Source organism: Carcharodon carcharias, chromosome 34 (assembly GCF_017639515.1).
Source record: "Carcharodon carcharias isolate sCarCar2 chromosome 34, sCarCar2.pri, whole genome shotgun sequence".
Taxonomy (NCBI): domain Eukaryota; kingdom Metazoa; phylum Chordata; class Chondrichthyes; order Lamniformes; family Lamnidae; genus Carcharodon; species Carcharodon carcharias.
In genome coordinates this window covers 20,707,144-20,725,843 of record NC_054500.1, presented here as the reverse complement: position 1 = coordinate 20,725,843, position 18,700 = coordinate 20,707,144, and the positions used below count along the sequence as shown (strand labels likewise).

Genomic DNA, 18,700 nt, shown 5'->3' with positions numbered 1-18,700 from the left:
TTTCAGCTGAAGTAGAATTTGTATTTTTTAACATGGGCAAAATCCAAATTTCTGGGGGCAACCCAGCTTGGAGAGTTGGGGGGGCTGGTGTGGCGAGAGGAGGATAATGGATCATACCCTTGCCCCTTGCATCAGGAAAGCCTTCTCCGTTTTGTTAAAGGAATCATATAACATTATTTGCGTCTCTTACGTGTGCGCTTACAGAAGGCTGAATTAATTCCACTCTCCCCCTGCCAAGAAAATAGCAACCTTTGGACTCAAGCAAAGATTCAATGGTCCGTTAATCTTGCTCAGTTCTAGGTGGAGCTTTGCATCGGGACAAGAGACCTGAGGGCATTAAGAGTTACACAATCAAAGATGGGTGGCAGGAGTGAAGAGATAAATCAGGCATGACCTAACTGAATGGCCAAACAGGCTCAAGGGGTTGAATGGCCTCCTCCTGTTTCTATGAGGACAGTGGGCCTTTGCAAAGAGCAGCATGTCCATTACGATGAAAAACTGCGCCATCTGCTGCTGGGAGAATAGGGCACAGCTCGGGTGAAAAAAATATCATATTAGTGCAGGCTGGCAGCTCCCGTGGTCTCTGTTGACTGCAGGTCTAGTCCTGTGCAGCCCCTCGTCCACTCCCAAACACATTTCAGACATAAAACCTCCCATAAACTGATTGCATTTTAAATCTTGTGGTTGAAAACATGCGGCAAATTCCAAATCTAATATTTTGTGTTGCAAAATATCAAGATTTAGGAGTAATTATTTTTAATTAAGCATCACACGTTAACAGGGTAAATGTTATTTTTAAAACTTTAATAACAAAGGAATAACTTGCATTTCATGATTTCAGGACGTCCCAAAGTGTTTGAATGATAATTTTTCTTTGGTGCAGAATGACAGCAGGCAATTTCCACATAAACTCCACAAAACAGCAACATGATAATCTGCTTTCAGTGATGCTAGTTGAGAGATAAATATTGGTCCAGGACAAAGGAGAACTCCCACGCTCCTCCTCGAAATAGTGGCTGTGGGATCTTTTACGCCCACCTGAAAGGGCAGACGGAGCCTCGATTTAAAGTCTCCTCAGCACCTGCGGCAGTGCAGCACCTGCGGCAGTGCAGCACCTGCGGCAGTCCAGCACCTGCGGCAGTCCAGCACCTGCGGCAGTCCAGCACCTGCGGCGTAGTGTTCGATGTTTGCGCTCATTCTCTTGGGTGGGACCCACAATCTCGAGTGCCTGTTGAAAGTGCAATGGTTACAGCTCCCAAAACTGTGGAGGAATCAAAACGTGCAGCAACTTCATTCAGAAAGACAAAGAGGCGGGAAAATGTGGATATTTAAAAGCTGCCCTCAGGAACTGTGGAGCTGTGGGTCACAGCTTCAACCTCTGAAACTGTCGAGGTAAAATAACTCGTCGGAATACAAGATGGGAGATTAGAAATTATTTCCCACTCATCAACTTCAATGACCTCCCTGTGAATCTCTTCCATAATTTCTCGCTCTCATCTTCAGCCACCTTGGTAACTTTGACAGGGTTGAGGCTTCACATGGTGTGGAATGGAATGTTGGGCAGTTTAATATCCAGCCCCCCCACCTCTCCTGCGAAGCTCCTCCAAACAGAAGGCGGGGTAAACTTGCCCTCCTCCCTTATCAGTTTTTAAATGCTGCTTTTGTTTCGAAGAATGATCGAAGGCGTCTTGTCGAGTGGTGCAAAAGTGAGATAAGTCTGAGGGGAGAAGTGGGGGCAAATTAAAGCATCAATGCTCAGTGGGTTTCACGTCAGCCGTTACATTCAGCCGCCTCCTCCTGATCAGTCCTCGCAAAACTCTCTGGACCTTCCGTCGCCTGTGTTTCAGCCTCAGGCTCATCGAGCTCCACACCTGCCAGGCTCTGTGACAAACTCTTCTCCAAAGCCGACACTCTGGAGTGAAGCCTCTGCAAGACCAGGCTGGCTGTCTGGGTTAAGCTATGCTGCAACACACAAGAGGCAGACCATTTTAAACGTTCCTTTTCGAGAACATCACTGACGTCCATTTTGCAGCTTGTCGTCAGAGGGCAGGGAAGTTAAACAGCTTGGCTAAGAAAGGGTTAAATTATGAGGGCAGACAGGGAGAGACCATTAAGCCTGTTCCACCATTCAATTAGATAATGACTGATCTGTACTCTAACACTTAACTATCACAAACTAAGCTTGTATTCCCTAGAGTATAGAAGATGAAAAGGAGGTCTAATCAAACTGTTTAAGATAATTGAAGGAGATTTGAGATAAACTATTTTCTCTAGCTGGTGGGGGGGGATGGAAATCTGGAACACTCTCCACCCCCAAAATGCTATTGGGGCTGTGGGCAGCAATGAAAAATGCCCACATTTACCCATCCCTAATTGCCCTTGTTCGGAGGGCATTTAAGAGTCACATGTAGGCCAGACCGGGTAAGGACGGCAGATTTCCTTCCCTGAAGGACATCAGTGAACCAGATGGGTTTTTATGACAATCGGCAATGGTTTTATTTTATTGAATTCAAATTCAATAATTTGGATTCGAACCCGGGTCCCCAGAGCATTACCCTGGGTCTCTGGAATACCAGTCCAGCAACAATACCACTGTACCACCGCCTTCCTTGAGGGTTACAGAAGTAGGACAGGTAGGTGGAGTTAGTATCCACAACAGCCGTGAGCTAATCGAAAGGCAGCACAAGCTCGAGGGGCCAAACGGCCTCCCCCTGTTCTGATGTGTCTCCCATCTAAAGGCCACTGCAGCAGTCAAGGATGAGACAGCGTCAATCAAAGACTTGATGCCCATCTCCTTTATATCCCAGTCCACCATCCAATTGCTTGGAATCACGGAGGTTTCCAACACGGAAGACATTCGGCCCAATGAGCCAGTTCTAGCTCTTTGCTCAGGCAATCCACAAAACTAATCCCATCGATGCTCCCCCTCCAGTAACTCTGCACCTTTGCTTCAAACATTTACTCAATTTCCTCTTCAAAGCTGCTGCAGCCTCTTGGGGCAACACATTTGATGCTTCAACATCCTTACGTAAAGTTATTTTCTTCTAAGCTCCCTGCTTACTCCTGGTTACAATTTCAACCCCTTGTTACTGGGTGCCGCACCAGAGCAAACAATCCTTCCCAGCCAGCAGGGCTCATTATCACCTCCGCAACCTGACTGACCTCTTGATCCACAACCCGCAAACTTTTCTAGGTCTCTCTTGCTCCCAGTGCAAACGTAGCTAAAAGAATATAGAATCCAAGAACTTATAGCTCTGGCGTGAGGCCTTTCGGCCCATCGGTTCTAAGCCAGTGCTAGTCCTCTTGGATGAGACCATCTCCCTTGGGAAGAGAGGGTGTTTGGTGGCAAAATAAGCAGCTGATGGCCTTGCTGAGGGGGTCAGGGGGTGGGTGGAAAGCACAAGGTTTACCTGCAGAATATGCAGCCCCTTCAAGGACTCGACAGTGAGCTCACAGAGACCATCACAAGTGAGGTCCACGTAGGCCATGGACAGCAGGGGGCTCTGGAAACTTCTTCTCCACAGGAGCCGGAATTCCCCTCGAAGTCGGGGGGCAAGTCCTGATTCCACAGCCTCTGGGTCTGGAGCCCCTCCGGCGCAGGATTTGTAGCAGAGTAACTCCTGCCAAGGGAAAGAAAAACAGCTCAAAATAAAAAAATCAGCCCTTGGTGAGGTTGCCAACTCCGGATGGACATTTTCCTGGAGCTTTTATCACATGACCTTCCAATCACCACCCCACCCCCACACCCCTGCACTTGTGCCATTGGTCACCTGACATTCCATCTTGACAGCGACCCGCCCACCCAGCCAATCAGAAAGCAAACGGTCTCTTCAATCCCTGATTGGAAAATTCTCAACTGTCAGTCAAACAGCCTTTTTCTGACTCCCAATTCCAATGCATTTGTAAATAAACCAAAATGTTCAAGGAGATTGGAAAGAAAACACAAATAGTGATGATAAAAGCGAAATACTGCGGATGCCAGAAATCTGAAATGAAAACAGAAAATGCTGGAAAAACCCAGGTCTGACAGCATCTGTGGAGAGAGAAACAGAGTTAAGGTTTCGAGTCCATATACCCTTCCTCAAATAGTGATCATCTTACTCCTGGATTTTGCTCGCAACTGTGCCCTGGAAATTAATCTACAATTCCTGGAGACTCCAGGCCAATCCTGGAGGGGTTGGCAATTTTAGAGCTTACTGGTGTTGTCTCCCCGCATCATCTTCAACAGAGAGTTGGATCCGTTCCTGACTGGAGCTGAGATCACGCCAGAGTTCGATAGCTGAAAGCCTGGGAGAATTGTGCAGACATACAGTAGCATAAGATCACTGCTATAACTGGAGAAATTGATAATCTTATCTAGATAAGCCTGTGATAGGAGGAGGGGACATTTAGCATATTTGATTTGAAATCCAGGATGCTCCATTTGCCCACAGTGTAGACAATCTGCCCATTGCCAGTTGACTTATTTACTGTGTTTAATAGTTAGCAAGATCCATTGTTAAATGCAATCTGTTTGATTGCTCGACTTAATAAAGAGCCTGCGAACAAGCTCAAATAGGTTCAGAAACAAGAACCGAAACTGATCCTTGGCAACGCTTACCAAAGTTACCCTAACACAATCAAAGAAATGAATATATGCTCCCTTGCTGAAAGGTGAAAAAAGCTGTCTGGACTTTGCTGGAAAACTCTTGAACCCCACCTCCCATTGCCACAACCACATGAAAGTAAATGTGTGATGGAATTAAGGAGAAGAAACATGATTCACGATTCTACAAATAAGATACAGAATGAATAAACTATGAGAAAACACGATCCCCTTCTTTATAAAACTCCAATAGGATGAAAATGATTGAGAAACTAATGAACTCAACTTGGACTTTAATACAAAATGCAGTGTGCAATAGACCCTTTCATTTTTATTCTGTAAATTAAACAGACCTGATTGGCAAGTGGACTCTGATTGGTGGAAGCACTGTCATGGAGTTCATTACTTGCAATCTCCATGGCAACGCCTCTACCAATCAGAGTCCACTTGCTAACATACAGTATAGATCGTTGTTTTCCCCTTATATTGGTATTCTTGCAAAGTGTCCTGATGAGTGCAAGATGAAAAGCTTCGACATGTCTCTTTATTCAGCAATATTATTGTACACTTCATTTTTATTTATAGACAATGATTACCTATAACTGTTATGAATTATAATTACTTGTTTCATTTGTATTGTCATCACAATTCAGTACCTGCCGCACTGACGAATTTTCAATGAAGCAAATCACCTACCTCCCTCTTTCACATAAGAAGTGTTATCATTCTGCAATCATGAAACAAGTCTAGGTGGCAACACAACAGTAACAATGTGCATTTATATAGCACCTTTAACATAGTAAAGGCCCCAAGGCGCTTCATAGGAGTATCATCAAACAAATTTCAACACAGAGGAGCTATTAGGACACACTGGTCAGAGATGTATGTTTTAAGAAGCATATCAGAGGAGGAGAGAGATGGAGAGGTTAAGGGAGGTGGATTTTTAGAGCTTTAGGGCTCAGGCAACTGAAGACACGGCCACGAACGGTGGGGTAATGGAATTCAGGAATGTGCCAGAGGCCAGAATTGGAGGCCATTTAGTTCATTACCTGCCCATAGGTGCCAAGCAGAACTTCCTTCACTCCATCGAAGTCTACATCGGTTACCAGTGCACAGAGGACACTGTCATATTGATCACTCTCTGGCAGAATGGCCTGGTCACTGAGGCCGTTCTTCAGCACGTCCCTGCAATTAGAAAGAACGGAAAGTCAACACGGTGGCTCCTTAAAAGCAGGAGAGTCTGAGGAAGTGGGGCCAGAGCCCATTACTTGGCTGCGAGTTTGTTCCCACGGGCGCCTCTCACCATCTCGTACCCTTAAGCTCAACCCACCCAAAACAGTGCTGCCTGCGTCCTCGCTCACATCAAGTCCTTGTTCAGCTCCTGCGCTCACCACCTACGTCGGCTCTTGGTCCAGTAACACCTCATATTTAAAATTCACAACTTTGCTTTCAGATCCTTCCATGATCTCGCCCTCTCTCTAGCTCTGTAATCTCCTCCAGCCCTACAACCCTCCGAGATATCTGCGCCCCTCCAATTCTGGCCTCTCCCCGGTTTTAACTGTTCCATTATCGGCGGCTGTGCCTTCAGGTGCCTGGGCCTCGATGCTCTGCAATCCCCTTCCTAAATCTCTCCGCCTCGCTCACTCTCTTCCTTTGAGGCGCTCCTTAAAATTTACCTCTTTGATCGAACCGACCCTAATATCTCTAAGTGGCTCCATGTCAATTTGTCTTTGGTTTTCAAGACCGTGAAGCGCCTTGGAATATATTGCTACATAAATGCAGATTGTTGTTTTTGTACTCAGTGTCCCTGAATGCCTGGATGTGCCCACCCAACAAACCTGGGCGGGCTACTGGACCTTGAGCGAGAATCTCGCCTAACATCCATGTGGTAACAACAACTTCCATTTATACAGTGCCTTTAACGCAGCAGCACGTCCCAAGCAACGGTCCCTCCAAGTTGCCCACAGACAAGTCAACCCTTTAATTTACCATGCTTGCACAGCTGCATTAAAAAAAGATTTAAAGGGGCTGTAGCACTTAAACAAATGGTCCACGCATTCAAAAAAATGGTTGGAGGGTAAGTTGGTCCCATGGTGCTTTGCAATTGTCCTGAATGGTACTGGACTCCTGTATTCCTGAAGATAATGGGCACAGAAGAAAAAGATTCATGAGAATGGTTCCAGCAACGAGGAACTTCAGATATGTGGATAGCCTGAAGAAGTTGGGACTGTTTTCCTTGGAGAAGAGAAGGTTGAGAGGAGATTTGATAGAGATGTTCAAAATCGTGAGGGGTCTGGACAGAGTAGAGGGGGAGAAACTGTTCCCAGTGGTTGAAGGATCGAGAATGAGGTTTAAGATAATTGGCGAAAAGAATCAATCGCGACAAGAGGGGAAACTTTTTCACGCAGCGAGTGGTTAGGATCTGGAGTGAGCTGCCTGAGAGCGTGGTGGGGGCAGATTCAATCGAGGGAACTCAAGAGGAAAAGAACGAACCGGGTTACGGAGAGAAGGTGGAGGAATAGCACTAGGTGCATTGGTCAGTCGGAAAGCTGGCACAGACACAATGGGCTGAATGGCCTGCTTCTGTGCCATAACCATTCTGTGATTCTGTGACATCGGGGTTGGGGGGCTGTTGGTGTGGGTGTGGGTGAGGGGGAACTTGTGGGTTCCTGAGGAAGGTCGAGTGATGTGCTGTGAGCAGCAGTGAAACCTTGGAGCTTCCTTGTTAGGGAGTTAAAGGAGGAATTTCCCTGCAATTTTACTGTGAGATTAGCCACTATATATTGCCGGGTTCCCCCGGCAACCAAGAGCATTGGCGATGGGCAGTAATGGTGCTCAAGGTGGCGCGGTCAAGGGTGGGCATCTTTTTCTACCACCAAGACTTAACAACTAACCTGTAAACAACTGACAGCTCGATTGTGGAGGTCACCAGCAGGTTATAGTCCTCTAAAGAGTCGCTACCTTCACCAGTGTCAGGACCTGCACCAAATAGACAGAGAGAAAAACAAGGCTTGAGGGATTTGAATAGTTTACTCTTGAAAGTGGCCATATTTCCAATGCAAAACAAAATTGCTGAAAAAGAGAGGCATGCTGTTGATGCTTCTCATCTTGTGCTCATCAGGACAGATACAAGAATGGCAAATTTCAAAGGGAGCAACAATCTATACTGCTTGAGAAAAGGGTGCTGACTGGTTGCCAGGTCAACTCTGATTGGTCAAGGTGTTGCCACGGAGAATGCACCAGGTAACTACTGTCCCCTATGCTTTTCTTTAATTGAAAATAAGGCCCCATGCCTGGACATGGTCTTTCTCCTTACAGAGGACAGTTCCCTGTGTATGAATATATCCAATGGCTACATCTTGAGCAATCAGAGTCAACTTGCCAACCAATCAGCACCTTGTTCTCATGCAGTATAAACTGTTGCTCCCTTTAAAATTTGGCATTCTTGTATTTGTCCTGATGAGCGAAAAAATTTCGACAGCACGTTTCTTTTTTCAGCAATACTCAAGCTCCGTACTGCCACGCGACTATTTATAACAACAATCTGAGGGGTTAGAGAATGTGGCCTGAGCCACTGGAGATTGTGCTGCAGCCGCCATAAGTGAAAAGTGAACTAAGAGACACAAAAAAAAACCCAACTTGCATTTCTATAACGCCTTTCACAGCCACAGGATGTCTGAAAGTGCTCTACAGCCAATGAAGTATATTTGAAGTCTAGCTGTCTTTGTCGGCAACCAATTTGTGCACAGCATGGTCCCACAATTTGACAGTGACCAGATAATCCTGTTTTCGTGATGTTGGTTGGAGAATAAACATTGGTCAGGAAACTGGGGAGAATTCTCCCGCTCTCCCGCAGAATAGTGGCAGTCGGGTCTTTTATATCCACCCAAGGGGCAGATTGGGGCCTCAGTTTAGACTCTCATCCAAATCACGGTACCTCAAAAATGCCTTTTTCACCAACATTTGCACTATAATCCTGAGGTTATCGAGGGAGGGGGGTGCACTTTGTGGCCTGATGTAACCTAACACACAAACAGCTGCGGATTGTCGCTCTCCCAATCCTCACTGGGTCTGCCTTCCTCCATCTCCAACCCCTAGATCCACCTTTCTCCATCTTCCCTCCAGATCCACCTTCCTCCATCTTCCCCCCTACCCTGGATCCACCTCCCTCCATCTTCCCTCCGAAGAGAGCTGCTCACTTGGTCAATGGTGGCCGAAGCAGGAAATTAAAGGAGAAAAGATACCATTCTACAAATAAAATATAGAACGAATAGACTATGAGACAGCCCAATCCCTTACTTTATAAAACTCAAACAGGATGTAAATGACAGAAAGAACATGTACACACATTTCGCCTGTTTCAACTAAACAAAATAAGTGACAGCCATTCGCTGACTCATTCCTCAGGACAAAGCCTTGACCAATCAGGATCAAGCTGCTTGGTTTAAATTTCAAAAATGCGTGGCAGTTAACTGTCAATCACCATCAGTGGTTCATTCTTCTTGGCAACCACTCTTCACATACAGTATAAATTGTTGTTTTTGCTCTTATATTGGTATTTTTGTGAGTGTCCTGATGAGTGCAAGACGAAAAGCTTCAAAATGTCTCATTTCTCAGCAATACTCAAGTAGTTCTGTACCACCAAATGATGATTGAGAATTTAATGAACTTAACCTGGCGACATAAGATCAATGGACTTCAACACAAAATGCAGAGTGCAATAGGCCTTTCATTTTTATTCCGTAAATTAAGGAGATCTGCATTTGGCAATGTATTGTAATTATTTGTGTACAGAAATGATCATAATTGTGCAATTCTTTTATTATCTTAGAGTTGGTTTTATTTTTATTTTAATGATTGGCTATGACTGTGTTTTGCATTATGATTAATTGTTTTATCTGTTATCATCACAATTCAGCATCTGCCACTGGGATGATTTTTCAATAAGCCAATTATGTATCTAACCAGTGATCTTCCATGAATCACACAATGCTATGTGTTTGTCTACATGGAATTGTCATTCCAACTCTACCTTCCCAAGTTATCTCCGAATTGCCAAGGAGTAAAACCTTGTACAAGATGCTCGAAAGGCTGGGACAATTTCTTTAGGTATTTGTGATTACTTGAATTCATTCTGTGCTGAGCAGAGTGTTAGGTGCAAAACACAATCTTCACAGAATGGTTACAGCACAGAAGGGGGCCATTCAGCCCATCGTGTATGTGCTGGCTTCGTGAGGGAGCAATTTACCAACTGCCACTTCTCTACCTTCTCCCCATAGCCCTGCACATTCTTCCTTTGCAAGTAATAATCCAATTCCCTCTGGAGTGCCTCGCTTGAACCTGCCTCCACTACACTCTCAGGCAGTGCATTCCAGGTCCTAACCACTCGCTGCATGAAAGATTTTCCTCATGTCTCCATTGCTTCTTTTGCCAATTACCTTAAATATGTGCCCTCACATCCTCGATCGTTCCACCAGTAGGAACAGTTTCCCCCTATCTACTCTGTCTAGACCCCTCATGATTTTGAACACCTCTATCAAATCTCCTCTCAACCTTCTCCTCCCCAAGGAAAACAGTCCCAACTTCTCCAATCTATCTATATAACTGAAGTTCCTCGTTGCAGGAACTGTTTTCAAGAATGAGAACTTTAACTTGCCAATTAAACAACAACTTGCATTTATATAAAGTCTTTAAAATATAAAATACAAAACGCTTGACTGGAATGTAATCAAACAAAATTTGACACTGAGCCACACAAGGAGGTTATGATAGGTGACCATGAGATTGGTTGAAGAGATAGGTTCTAGGGAGTGTATTGAATGGGGAGCAAGAGGTAGAGAGGCAGAGAGGTTTCCATTAAAACAGATAAGGTAGATTTTTGTTGGTCTAACTATTAAGGTGCATTCTCTTCATCACTCACCAATAGTAGTTCTGCAGCTCCCAGGTGAATAGCCCTCATTGCTGTCAGTAGGTAATCTGAAGAGCAGGACAGTTGAAATCGGCCCATCCTGTTGTATGTTCCAACTCTGCAGAACAACTGTGCTTGAAATAGAGGCAGTGGGTGAGAAACACACTCAAAGTAGTACGGGGGAGGGGGGGGAAGAGGGAGAGAGAGGATGGGGAAGGGAGAGAGAGAGAGAGAGAGAGAGAGAAAATGGGGAGAGGAAGAAAGTGGGAAAGTGTGGAAAAAGACAAGAAATTAGCCAAGGTGAGAGAAATCAAAGACACGCGCGACAACATCCTGCATTTATATAGCACCTTTAAAGCAGAAAATGCCCAAAGAAAATTCACAGGAGTAATTTGACAGGAATGGATACTATTTGCAGATCAGTTGTCCAGAAAATGACAAGCTTTTGAAAGACACAATTTTTAATGGTGAGGCCAGAAAGCAGGAGTCAGAGAAGGGAGAGGTTTAAGAGAGGAAATTCACTAACTCAACACCCAAGGAGTTGAAACATGGTCGACAATCATGGAGAAAGGGAGGGATGTGGGCTTGTTACTTTACTGCGACTTGCAATGGAACATTTCCAACCTTTTGAATCCTGATCCACATGGGAAATTCCCACAAATCCATTCTGACACCCGAAAGCAGTCAGCCGTCTGGTAGAGTCGGGAATGTTGACAACGTCAAGCCAGAGGACACTGTAACAATCAGACACACAGGTAACTAGATGTTAATATCGATTGTGCAAAAACCTTCGCTCAAGCTCAAAGAGAGTGCGAGGGGGAGACAGAGAGAAAGAGAAAGAGCGAGGGGTGTACAGTCAGAAAGAGTGACGGGGGGGTACAGAGAGAAAGAGCGATGGGGGGGACGACAGAGAGAAAGAGAAAGAGCGAGGGGGGGTACAGAGAGAAAGAGCGAGCGAAGGGGGGTACAGAGAGAAAGAGAGAGCGAAGTGGGGTACAGAGAGAAAGAGAGAGCGAAGTGGGGTACAGAGAGAAAGAGAGAGCGAAGGAGGGGACAGAGAGAAAGAGAGAGCGAAGGGGGGGACAGAGAGAAAGAGAGAGCGAAGGGGGGGACAGAGAGAAAGAGAGGGCGAAGGGGGGGACAGAGAGAAAGAGAGAGTGAAGGGGGGGACAGAGAGAAAGAGAGAGCGAAGGGGGGGACAGAGAGAAAGAGAGAGCGAAGGGGGGGACAGAGAGAAAGAGAGAGCAAAGGGGGGGACAGAGAGAAAGAGAGAGCAAAGGGGGGGACAGAGAGAAAGAGAGAGCAAAGGGGGGGACAGAGAGAAAGAGAGAGCAAAGGGGGGGACAGAGAGAAAGAGAGAGCGAAGGGGGGGACAGAGAGAGAGACAGAGAGCGAAGGGGGGGACAGAGAGAGAGAGAGAGCGAAGGGTGGGGCAAAGAGAGAGCAAGGAGGGGGGACAGAGAGAGAGCGAGGAAGGGGGACAGAGAGAGAGAGAGGGAGAGAGAGCGAGGGAGGGGGACAGAGAAAGATAAAGACTAAGAGAAAGTGAGAGAAAAACAGAGAGAGACGAGATCAGCATCTGAATCTCTACAAAGCACAAACTCAGACACAAGGGAACACTGAATGTTACTTAACATTGAGGATCGAGGGGGGTTTTAAGCACACTGAATAACAAGGAGGAAAACTCAGATCATATTAATCTAGGAGTCTGGGGCTAAAATACAATGTGAAATTTCCAGTGCTGTTATACATTGTAATTTAGATAATTAACTATAACATTTCCAGACAGATATATTATATAAGCACATCACAGGTATCACTCCCAGAAATAAAGGAAGAGGTTTTAATTATAAACCTCCTGTGCGACGTCCCAAATGAAATGGCAGCCAATGGAGTATTTTTGAAGTGTAGTCACTGTTGTAAACTAGGAAACACGGCAACCAATTTGCACACAGCAAGCTCCCACAAACAGCAAGGTGATAAATGATCAGATAATCAGTCTTTTCAGTGCTGTTGCCTGAGGGATAAATATTGGCGCAGGACACCAGACAGAACTCGCCTTCTCTTCCTCAAATAGCTCATGAAATCTTTTACACCCAGAATGGGGCCTCAGTTTAAGGCCTCATCCAAAAGAAAGCACCCCTGACAGTGCAGCACTCCCTCACTGGAGGGCCAGCCTCAATCATGTGCTCAAGTCTCAAGGCTGGGGTTTGAACCCACAACCTTCTGCTACCCACTGAACCACAGATGACACAGTTAAAACGCCCCCAGAAATAGCCTATAATACTCAACGTAAGGCTATGATTGTTAAACCCTTACTGGCTGGGTAGGTCGGTTAACTCTGGGAATAGGAATTCTGTTGGCCTTTCTTCAAACTGGTGCAGAGTTTCGTTCTGTGAAAGCAAGACAACAGGGAGAAAAACGATTAATCAGGATTCAAATTTGAGCCCGAGCGAAATCGAGACTGAAGGGAAGGGCTCACCTCTTTGTACAGGTGTATCTGATGGTCGTGGCCACTGAGCAGGAACACAGTCTCACGCTGCCTCCTCTCCTGAACCCTTGAACGCAGAAACGGAAAAGGTGAAAATCTGTCTCACTGGGAAATGCAGCCATGAAAGCGACAGCCTCTTGCTATTCCTGTGATAATACCATCTTAAAATTACCGGTTATTTAGGAGTGAAATCAGGAAGCACTTGAGTATTAGAAATCATGATCTCTCTCCCTCAGGATGTGGATGTTGTGGGTCAGTTGGAACTTTGAAGGCATTCGGATTGATAGATTTTTGTAGCTTAGGGGATATCGAGGACTGGAGCTATTGGAGTACCAATCCAAAAACCTGAACTGATAATCCCTCTAATTTCTCTCTCTCCATGCTCAGAGTGTTGCTTGGTCAGCAGTTATCATCCATTCCTTTGCTCTGAAGGTGATGGTGGGCTGCCTTCTTGAGCTGCTGCCAGTCTACTCTTTGTAACAGTTCGATATGACGAATGGGCTTGTTAGGGCATTTCAAAGGGCAATTAAAAGTCAGCCACATTGCTGTGGGACTGAGGTATCCTGAGGATCATTATTTTTTTTTAATTGACTTGAGACAGAACTGGACAGTAGGTTTAGCTTAGGATTCATCTGGTGGGACGTGTGATCTAAATAAGACAAGGGAGAGAGCGGAGCAGTGAAATTATTATTTAAAAACATTTTTTTCATGGGGTATGGATATCGCTGGCTGGGCCATGATTTATTGCCCATCCCTAATTGCCCTTGAGAAGGTGGGGTTGAGCTGCCTTCTCGAACCGCTGCAGTCCCTGTGGTGTAGGTACACCCACAGTGCTGTTAGGGAGGGAGCTCCAGGATTTTGACTCAGCAACAGTGAAGGAACGGCCGATATATTTCCAAGTCAGGATGGTGCGTGACTTGGAGAGGAACTTGCAGTGGTGTTCCCATTATCTGCTGCCCTTGTCCTTCTAGATGGTAGAGGTCCTGGGTTTGGAAGGTGCTGTCTAAGGAACCTTGGTGAGTTGCTGCAGTGCATGTTGTAGATGGTACACACACTGCTGCTACTGTGGTGGAGGGGGTGAACGTTTATGGATGGGATGTCAATCAAGTGGGCTGCTTTGTCCTGGATGGTGTCGAGCTTCTTGAGGGAGCTGCACTCATCCAGGCAAGTGGAGTGTATTCCATCACACTCCTGACTTGTGCCTTGGACAGGCTTTAGGGAGTCAGAAGGTGAGTTACTTGCCTCAGAATTCGTAGCCTCTGACCTGCTCTTGTAGCCACAGTATTTATGTGGTGAGTCCAGTTCAGTTTCTGGTCAATGGAAACCAGAAGGATATTGACAGAGGGATACTCAATGATGGTAATGCCATTGAATTTCAAGGGGAGATGGTTAGATTCTCTCTGCTGGTTTGAATACAGGGTATAAGGAGTGGGCAAGGCAGTCGGATTAGTTTGCATTTGTTTGGGTTCATTTCTGAACCGGAGGGGAAAACACAAGGAAGGGAGAAAGTCTCATAAATAAAAGCTGTAAAATGAAGACGTGGGACAAGGGCACTTACTCCACATGGCAAAGCTGGAACGGAGTGAACTGGAGCTCCAGGTTAAGGCAGCTTTCTGCAAAGAACAGGAACAACATAGATCAGTGTCTACCCTCTGTAAAAGGAGAGTCACTTTAGTAAATATGGAGCAGAGGGATTTTATCTCAGGGTGCTGGTGCTGCTACCTGGACCCTCGCCCACAGCTGCACCCACCCCCACCTGCCAACCACTCGTCCCCAACTCCCACCCAACCCATTGTCCTGTAAGCATCAACAGTGGGTCGCATACTCGCCACAGAGTCAGAAAACTGTGGGTTCAAGACCCACTGCGGAGGAACTCAGAAACTAGATTATGCTCCCGGTGCTGCACTGAGGGAGTGCCGCACTCTCGGTAGTGCCATCTTTCGGATGAGATGTGAAACCACAGAGACCTGCTGTACCTCGACCGCGTTCAATCAACAGCCACAAAAGAATTCAGGCATGTCCATTAACTCACGTGCTATGGAGTCCAAATTATACTCGGATCCCGGCTCATAGTCGCAGTAGATGTTGAGGAACGGGCTTGCTTTATCACCAGAATCCTGAACAGGAGCACACAACAACGTGAAGAGATATCTCAGAGTGGAAACCAGCCCAGAATCCCGGACTTCTAATTTAACTAGACACATGACTGTACTTCATTGGCTGTAAAGCACTTTGTGGCATACCAAGGTCGTGAAAGATCCTATAGAAATGTCAATTCTTTGTCTCTCTCATTCTGAAGAAGAGGGATTTTTTTTTTAAAAAGGAAAGATTTGCTCGGCATCAGTGACCTCACCTTAATAAAGGTTATTCCAACGACCAGGCCTCTTTTTGGGGTAGATTTGTTGAAAGCATCAATGGATACGATTTCTGCATCAACTAAGGAAGGAACAGAAGAGAGAGGTCCCAAGAGTTTCCACAATGCCACACAATATCAGGCTCTCAATCACTACATTCTTCATTGGGTACACAGCACAGCCTTTGGATCCCAAGACTCTCTCACCTCCTTTCTCAGGGTCTCCAGACTTTGCCACTCTCTCGATCTTCCCTTACCTCCTGCAGGTTACTAGAGTTGGTCTCGCCGAACCTGCGCTTCCTCATTTACGCTCTCCTAAGCTTTCGGTCTTAATTCCGATCTTGTGCCCTGTCGCAACTTTTCTCATTCCTTGCCCTCTGAGGGAATGCTGCACTTTAGGTGCTGCAGTCTTTCAGATGAGGCCTCTGAGAGTCTCTGCCCGCCCTCTCGGTTGATTGTAAAAGACCACATGGCACTATTTCAGAGAGTTCTCCTTGTCAACATTCATCCCTCAAGCAGCATCTAAAATAGACAATCTGGTCACTTATCTCATCGCTGTTTGTGGGAGCTTGCTGTGCACAAAATGGTGCTGGGTTTCCTACAACAGCTATTTGGCTTAAAAAAACCACTCCATAGGCTGCAAAGTGGTTTGGAAGCCATACGGTCATGAAAGGTGCTACACAAATGCAAGTTTGCTGGCTGGTCTCTCACATTCTAACCTCCGTAAATTTGAGTTCACCCAAAACTCTGCTGCCCCGTCTCAACTTACACCAAGGCCCATTCCCCCATCACTCCCATGCTTGCTGATCGCCAGTGGCTCTAAAACAATGTCTTGATTTTAAAATTGTCACCCTTTTCAAATCCCTTCTTCCCTATCGCTAATCTCCTCAGCCCCACAACCTTTTGAGATCTTTGCGCTCCTTCAATTCTGGCCTTTTGTGTATTCCTAATTTTAATCACCCCACCAGGGCTGTCATGCTTGTAGCTGCCTAGGCCCTAAGCTCTGGAATTCCCTGCCTAAACCTCTCCACCTCTCTCCCTCCTTTAAGCCGCTCCTTAAAACCAACCTCTTTGCCTAAGCTTTTGATCACCTGACCTAATATCTCCTTATGTGGCTCAATGTCATACTTTGTTTTATTTTGCTCCTGTGAGACTAATTGTAATTTTTTATTATGTACATAGGTTGCTGTCGTTATGCCCTCTCAGGTGGACCTAAAAGATCCCATGTTACTATTTGAAGAGCACAGGAGCTCTCAAAATTCTTCCCAATATCAGGGTTTGAAAGATGGTCAAACATTTCAAATATTGTTAAGAGGATTAAAAAGACCATTAGGAGCATTGACTAGGAGCCACTAGTTCAAGCTAGGAAACTAATTTTAAAGACTGATATCAAGAGCATAAGAACCCAATAAATAAGAACAGGAGTAGGCCATTCGGCCCCTCGAGCCTGCTCCATCATTCAATAAGATCATGGCCGATCTGATGTGGCCTTAACTCCACTTTCCTGCCTGCCCCAACCAATAACCCTCGACTCCCTTATAGATCAAAAATCAAGGCATTCATTTTCTCAAAGTGTGATCAACCTGTAGAACAATTTCCAGATGGTACTCCAGCTTATTCTTGGTGACTGGCCAGCACAAAGAAACTGTCACCGGTGTCTGGGAATCCAGTGACGGGTCCGGGAATCCAGTGGCAGGCTTGGGAATCCAGTGGCAGGCTTGGGAATCCAGTGGCAGGCTTGGGAATCCAGTGGCAGGCTTGGGAACCCAGTGGCGGGGTCAAGAAAGGGCGGGGATCCGTTGATGGGGTGAGGAAAGTGTGGGGATCCATTGATGGATGGGACAGGGAGAGGGTGGGAATCCATTTGGACGTAGAGAAGCTCAGATTCAACTGACAGGGCTGGGAGGGTCTGGGAATCCATTGAAGGGTCCGGGAGCAGGAATCGGTGGCTGGGAATCTTCTTGGTCAGCTCCAGCTGACCCTCTGGCCAGTCTGGCTGTGCAATGAATGGCGGCAGGGGAATGAGCTGACCCTGGGGCCGGTCTCTGCATTACCTGGGATGTAGGTGAACTGAACCTCCTTAGCCACTGGCCGGATTTTCTGTCGGAGGGTCTGGTATCTGAAACAGATGACCTTCCCTTTAAGGGTGGCGGTCAACAGGTCACAGCCTCCCTCAGGCGTGGAGAAGGCGGTCAGCCCGTAGATGTTGCTCTGGGACGAGAGGCGGCTGAAACTGTCCTCCACCAAGGGGCAGGAGCCATACAGACTGCTCGGCGGCCCTTCCATAACGGAGCTGTTTAAAAGATCTGCCTCATCGTCCAGCCCTTCCTCAGCCGGCTTTATTCTGGGGGCTTCAACTGCAAGTAGGGTCGCTTTAAGATGACGTATTATGCCGTTGTTTTCCCCTATCAAAGATGGCACTCTGATATGGTCTGCGAGGTGCCCCGATCAAAGATGGCGCCCTTCCATGGTCTACAATTACGCCCCTATCAAACATGGCGCCCCTTCAGTATTTATAATTGCGCACCTTTCAAAGATGGCGAAACAAAAACAGAATTACCTGGAAAAACTCAGCAGGTCTGGCAGCATCGGCGGAGAAGAAAAGAGTTGACGTTTCGAGTCCTCATGACCCTTCGACAGAACTTGAGTTCGAGTCCAGGAAAGAGCTGAAATATAAGCTGGTTTAAGGTGTGTGTGTGTGGGGGGCGGAGAGATAGAGAGAGAGGTGGAGGGGGGTGTGGTTGTAGCGACAAACAAGCAGTGATAGAAGCAGATCATCAAAAGATGTCAACGACAATAGTACAATAGAACACATAGACCGATCGTCTCAGCTTGCTCCTGCCCCACAGGACTCATTTCTCGTTATCTTGACTCCCTTCTCTCTCCCCTTGTCCAGTCCCTTCCCACCTACATCCGTGATTCCTCTGACACCTTACGTCACATCAACAATTTCCAGTTCCCTGGCCCCTACCGCTTCCTCTTCACCATGGACGTCCAATCCCTCTACACCTCCATCCCCCACCAGGATGGTCTGAGGGCCCTTAGCTTCTTCCTCGAACAGAGGCCCGAACAATCCCCATCCACCACTACTCTCCTCCGTCTGGCTGAACTTGTTCTCACGCTGAACAATTTCTCCTTCAACTCCTCTCACTTCCTCCAAATAAAAGGTGTGGCTATGGGTACCCGCATGGGCCCCAGCTATGCCTGTCTCTTTATGGGGTATGTGGAACATTCCTTGTTGCAGTCCTACTCCGGCCCCCTTCCACAACTCTTTCTCCGGTACATCGATGATTATTTCGGTGCCGCTTCATGCTCTTGTCAGGACTTGGAAAAATTTATTAATTTTGCTTCCAATCTCCACCC

The 18,700-nt window shown here is 46.4% G+C and overlaps 1 protein-coding gene across 1 annotated transcript; it reads right to left on the bottom strand.

Moving 5' to 3' along the window:
• Nucleotides 1–790: 790 nt before the first annotated feature.
• kptn (kaptin (actin binding protein)) lies at nucleotides 791–17,694 on the bottom strand. The gene is made up of 12 exons (XM_041179290.1): nucleotides 17,392–17,694; nucleotides 15,338–15,420; nucleotides 15,017–15,101; nucleotides 14,543–14,597; nucleotides 12,976–13,051; nucleotides 12,813–12,886; nucleotides 11,118–11,227; nucleotides 10,506–10,622; nucleotides 7,480–7,564; nucleotides 5,635–5,770; nucleotides 3,411–3,620; nucleotides 791–1,962 (listed from the first exon to the last, which is right to left on the bottom strand). Exons 1-12 carry the CDS (start codon nucleotides 17,621–17,623, stop codon nucleotides 1,771–1,773), a joined length of 1,455 nt encoding a protein of 484 aa, XP_041035224.1. The 5' UTR covers nucleotides 17,624–17,694; the 3' UTR covers nucleotides 791–1,770.
• Between the last annotated feature and the right edge of the window lie 1,006 nt (nucleotides 17,695–18,700).

Bases quoted from the DNA above. Each gene is read 5' to 3' on its own strand.
- kptn (XM_041179290.1), bottom strand. From the start codon at position 17,623: ATGGAAGGGCCGCCGAGCAGTCTGTATGGCTCCTGCCCCTTGGTGGAG. The intron at 10,623-11,117 runs GTTGGAAATGTT...TTTCAAGCACAG, and splicing joins TGTGGATCAGGATTCAAAAG to TTGTTCTGCAGAGTTGGAAC. The intron at 1,963-3,410 runs GTAAACCTTGTG...TGTGTGTTGCAG, and splicing joins AGGGGCTGCATATTCTGCAG to CATAGCTTAACCCAGACAGC.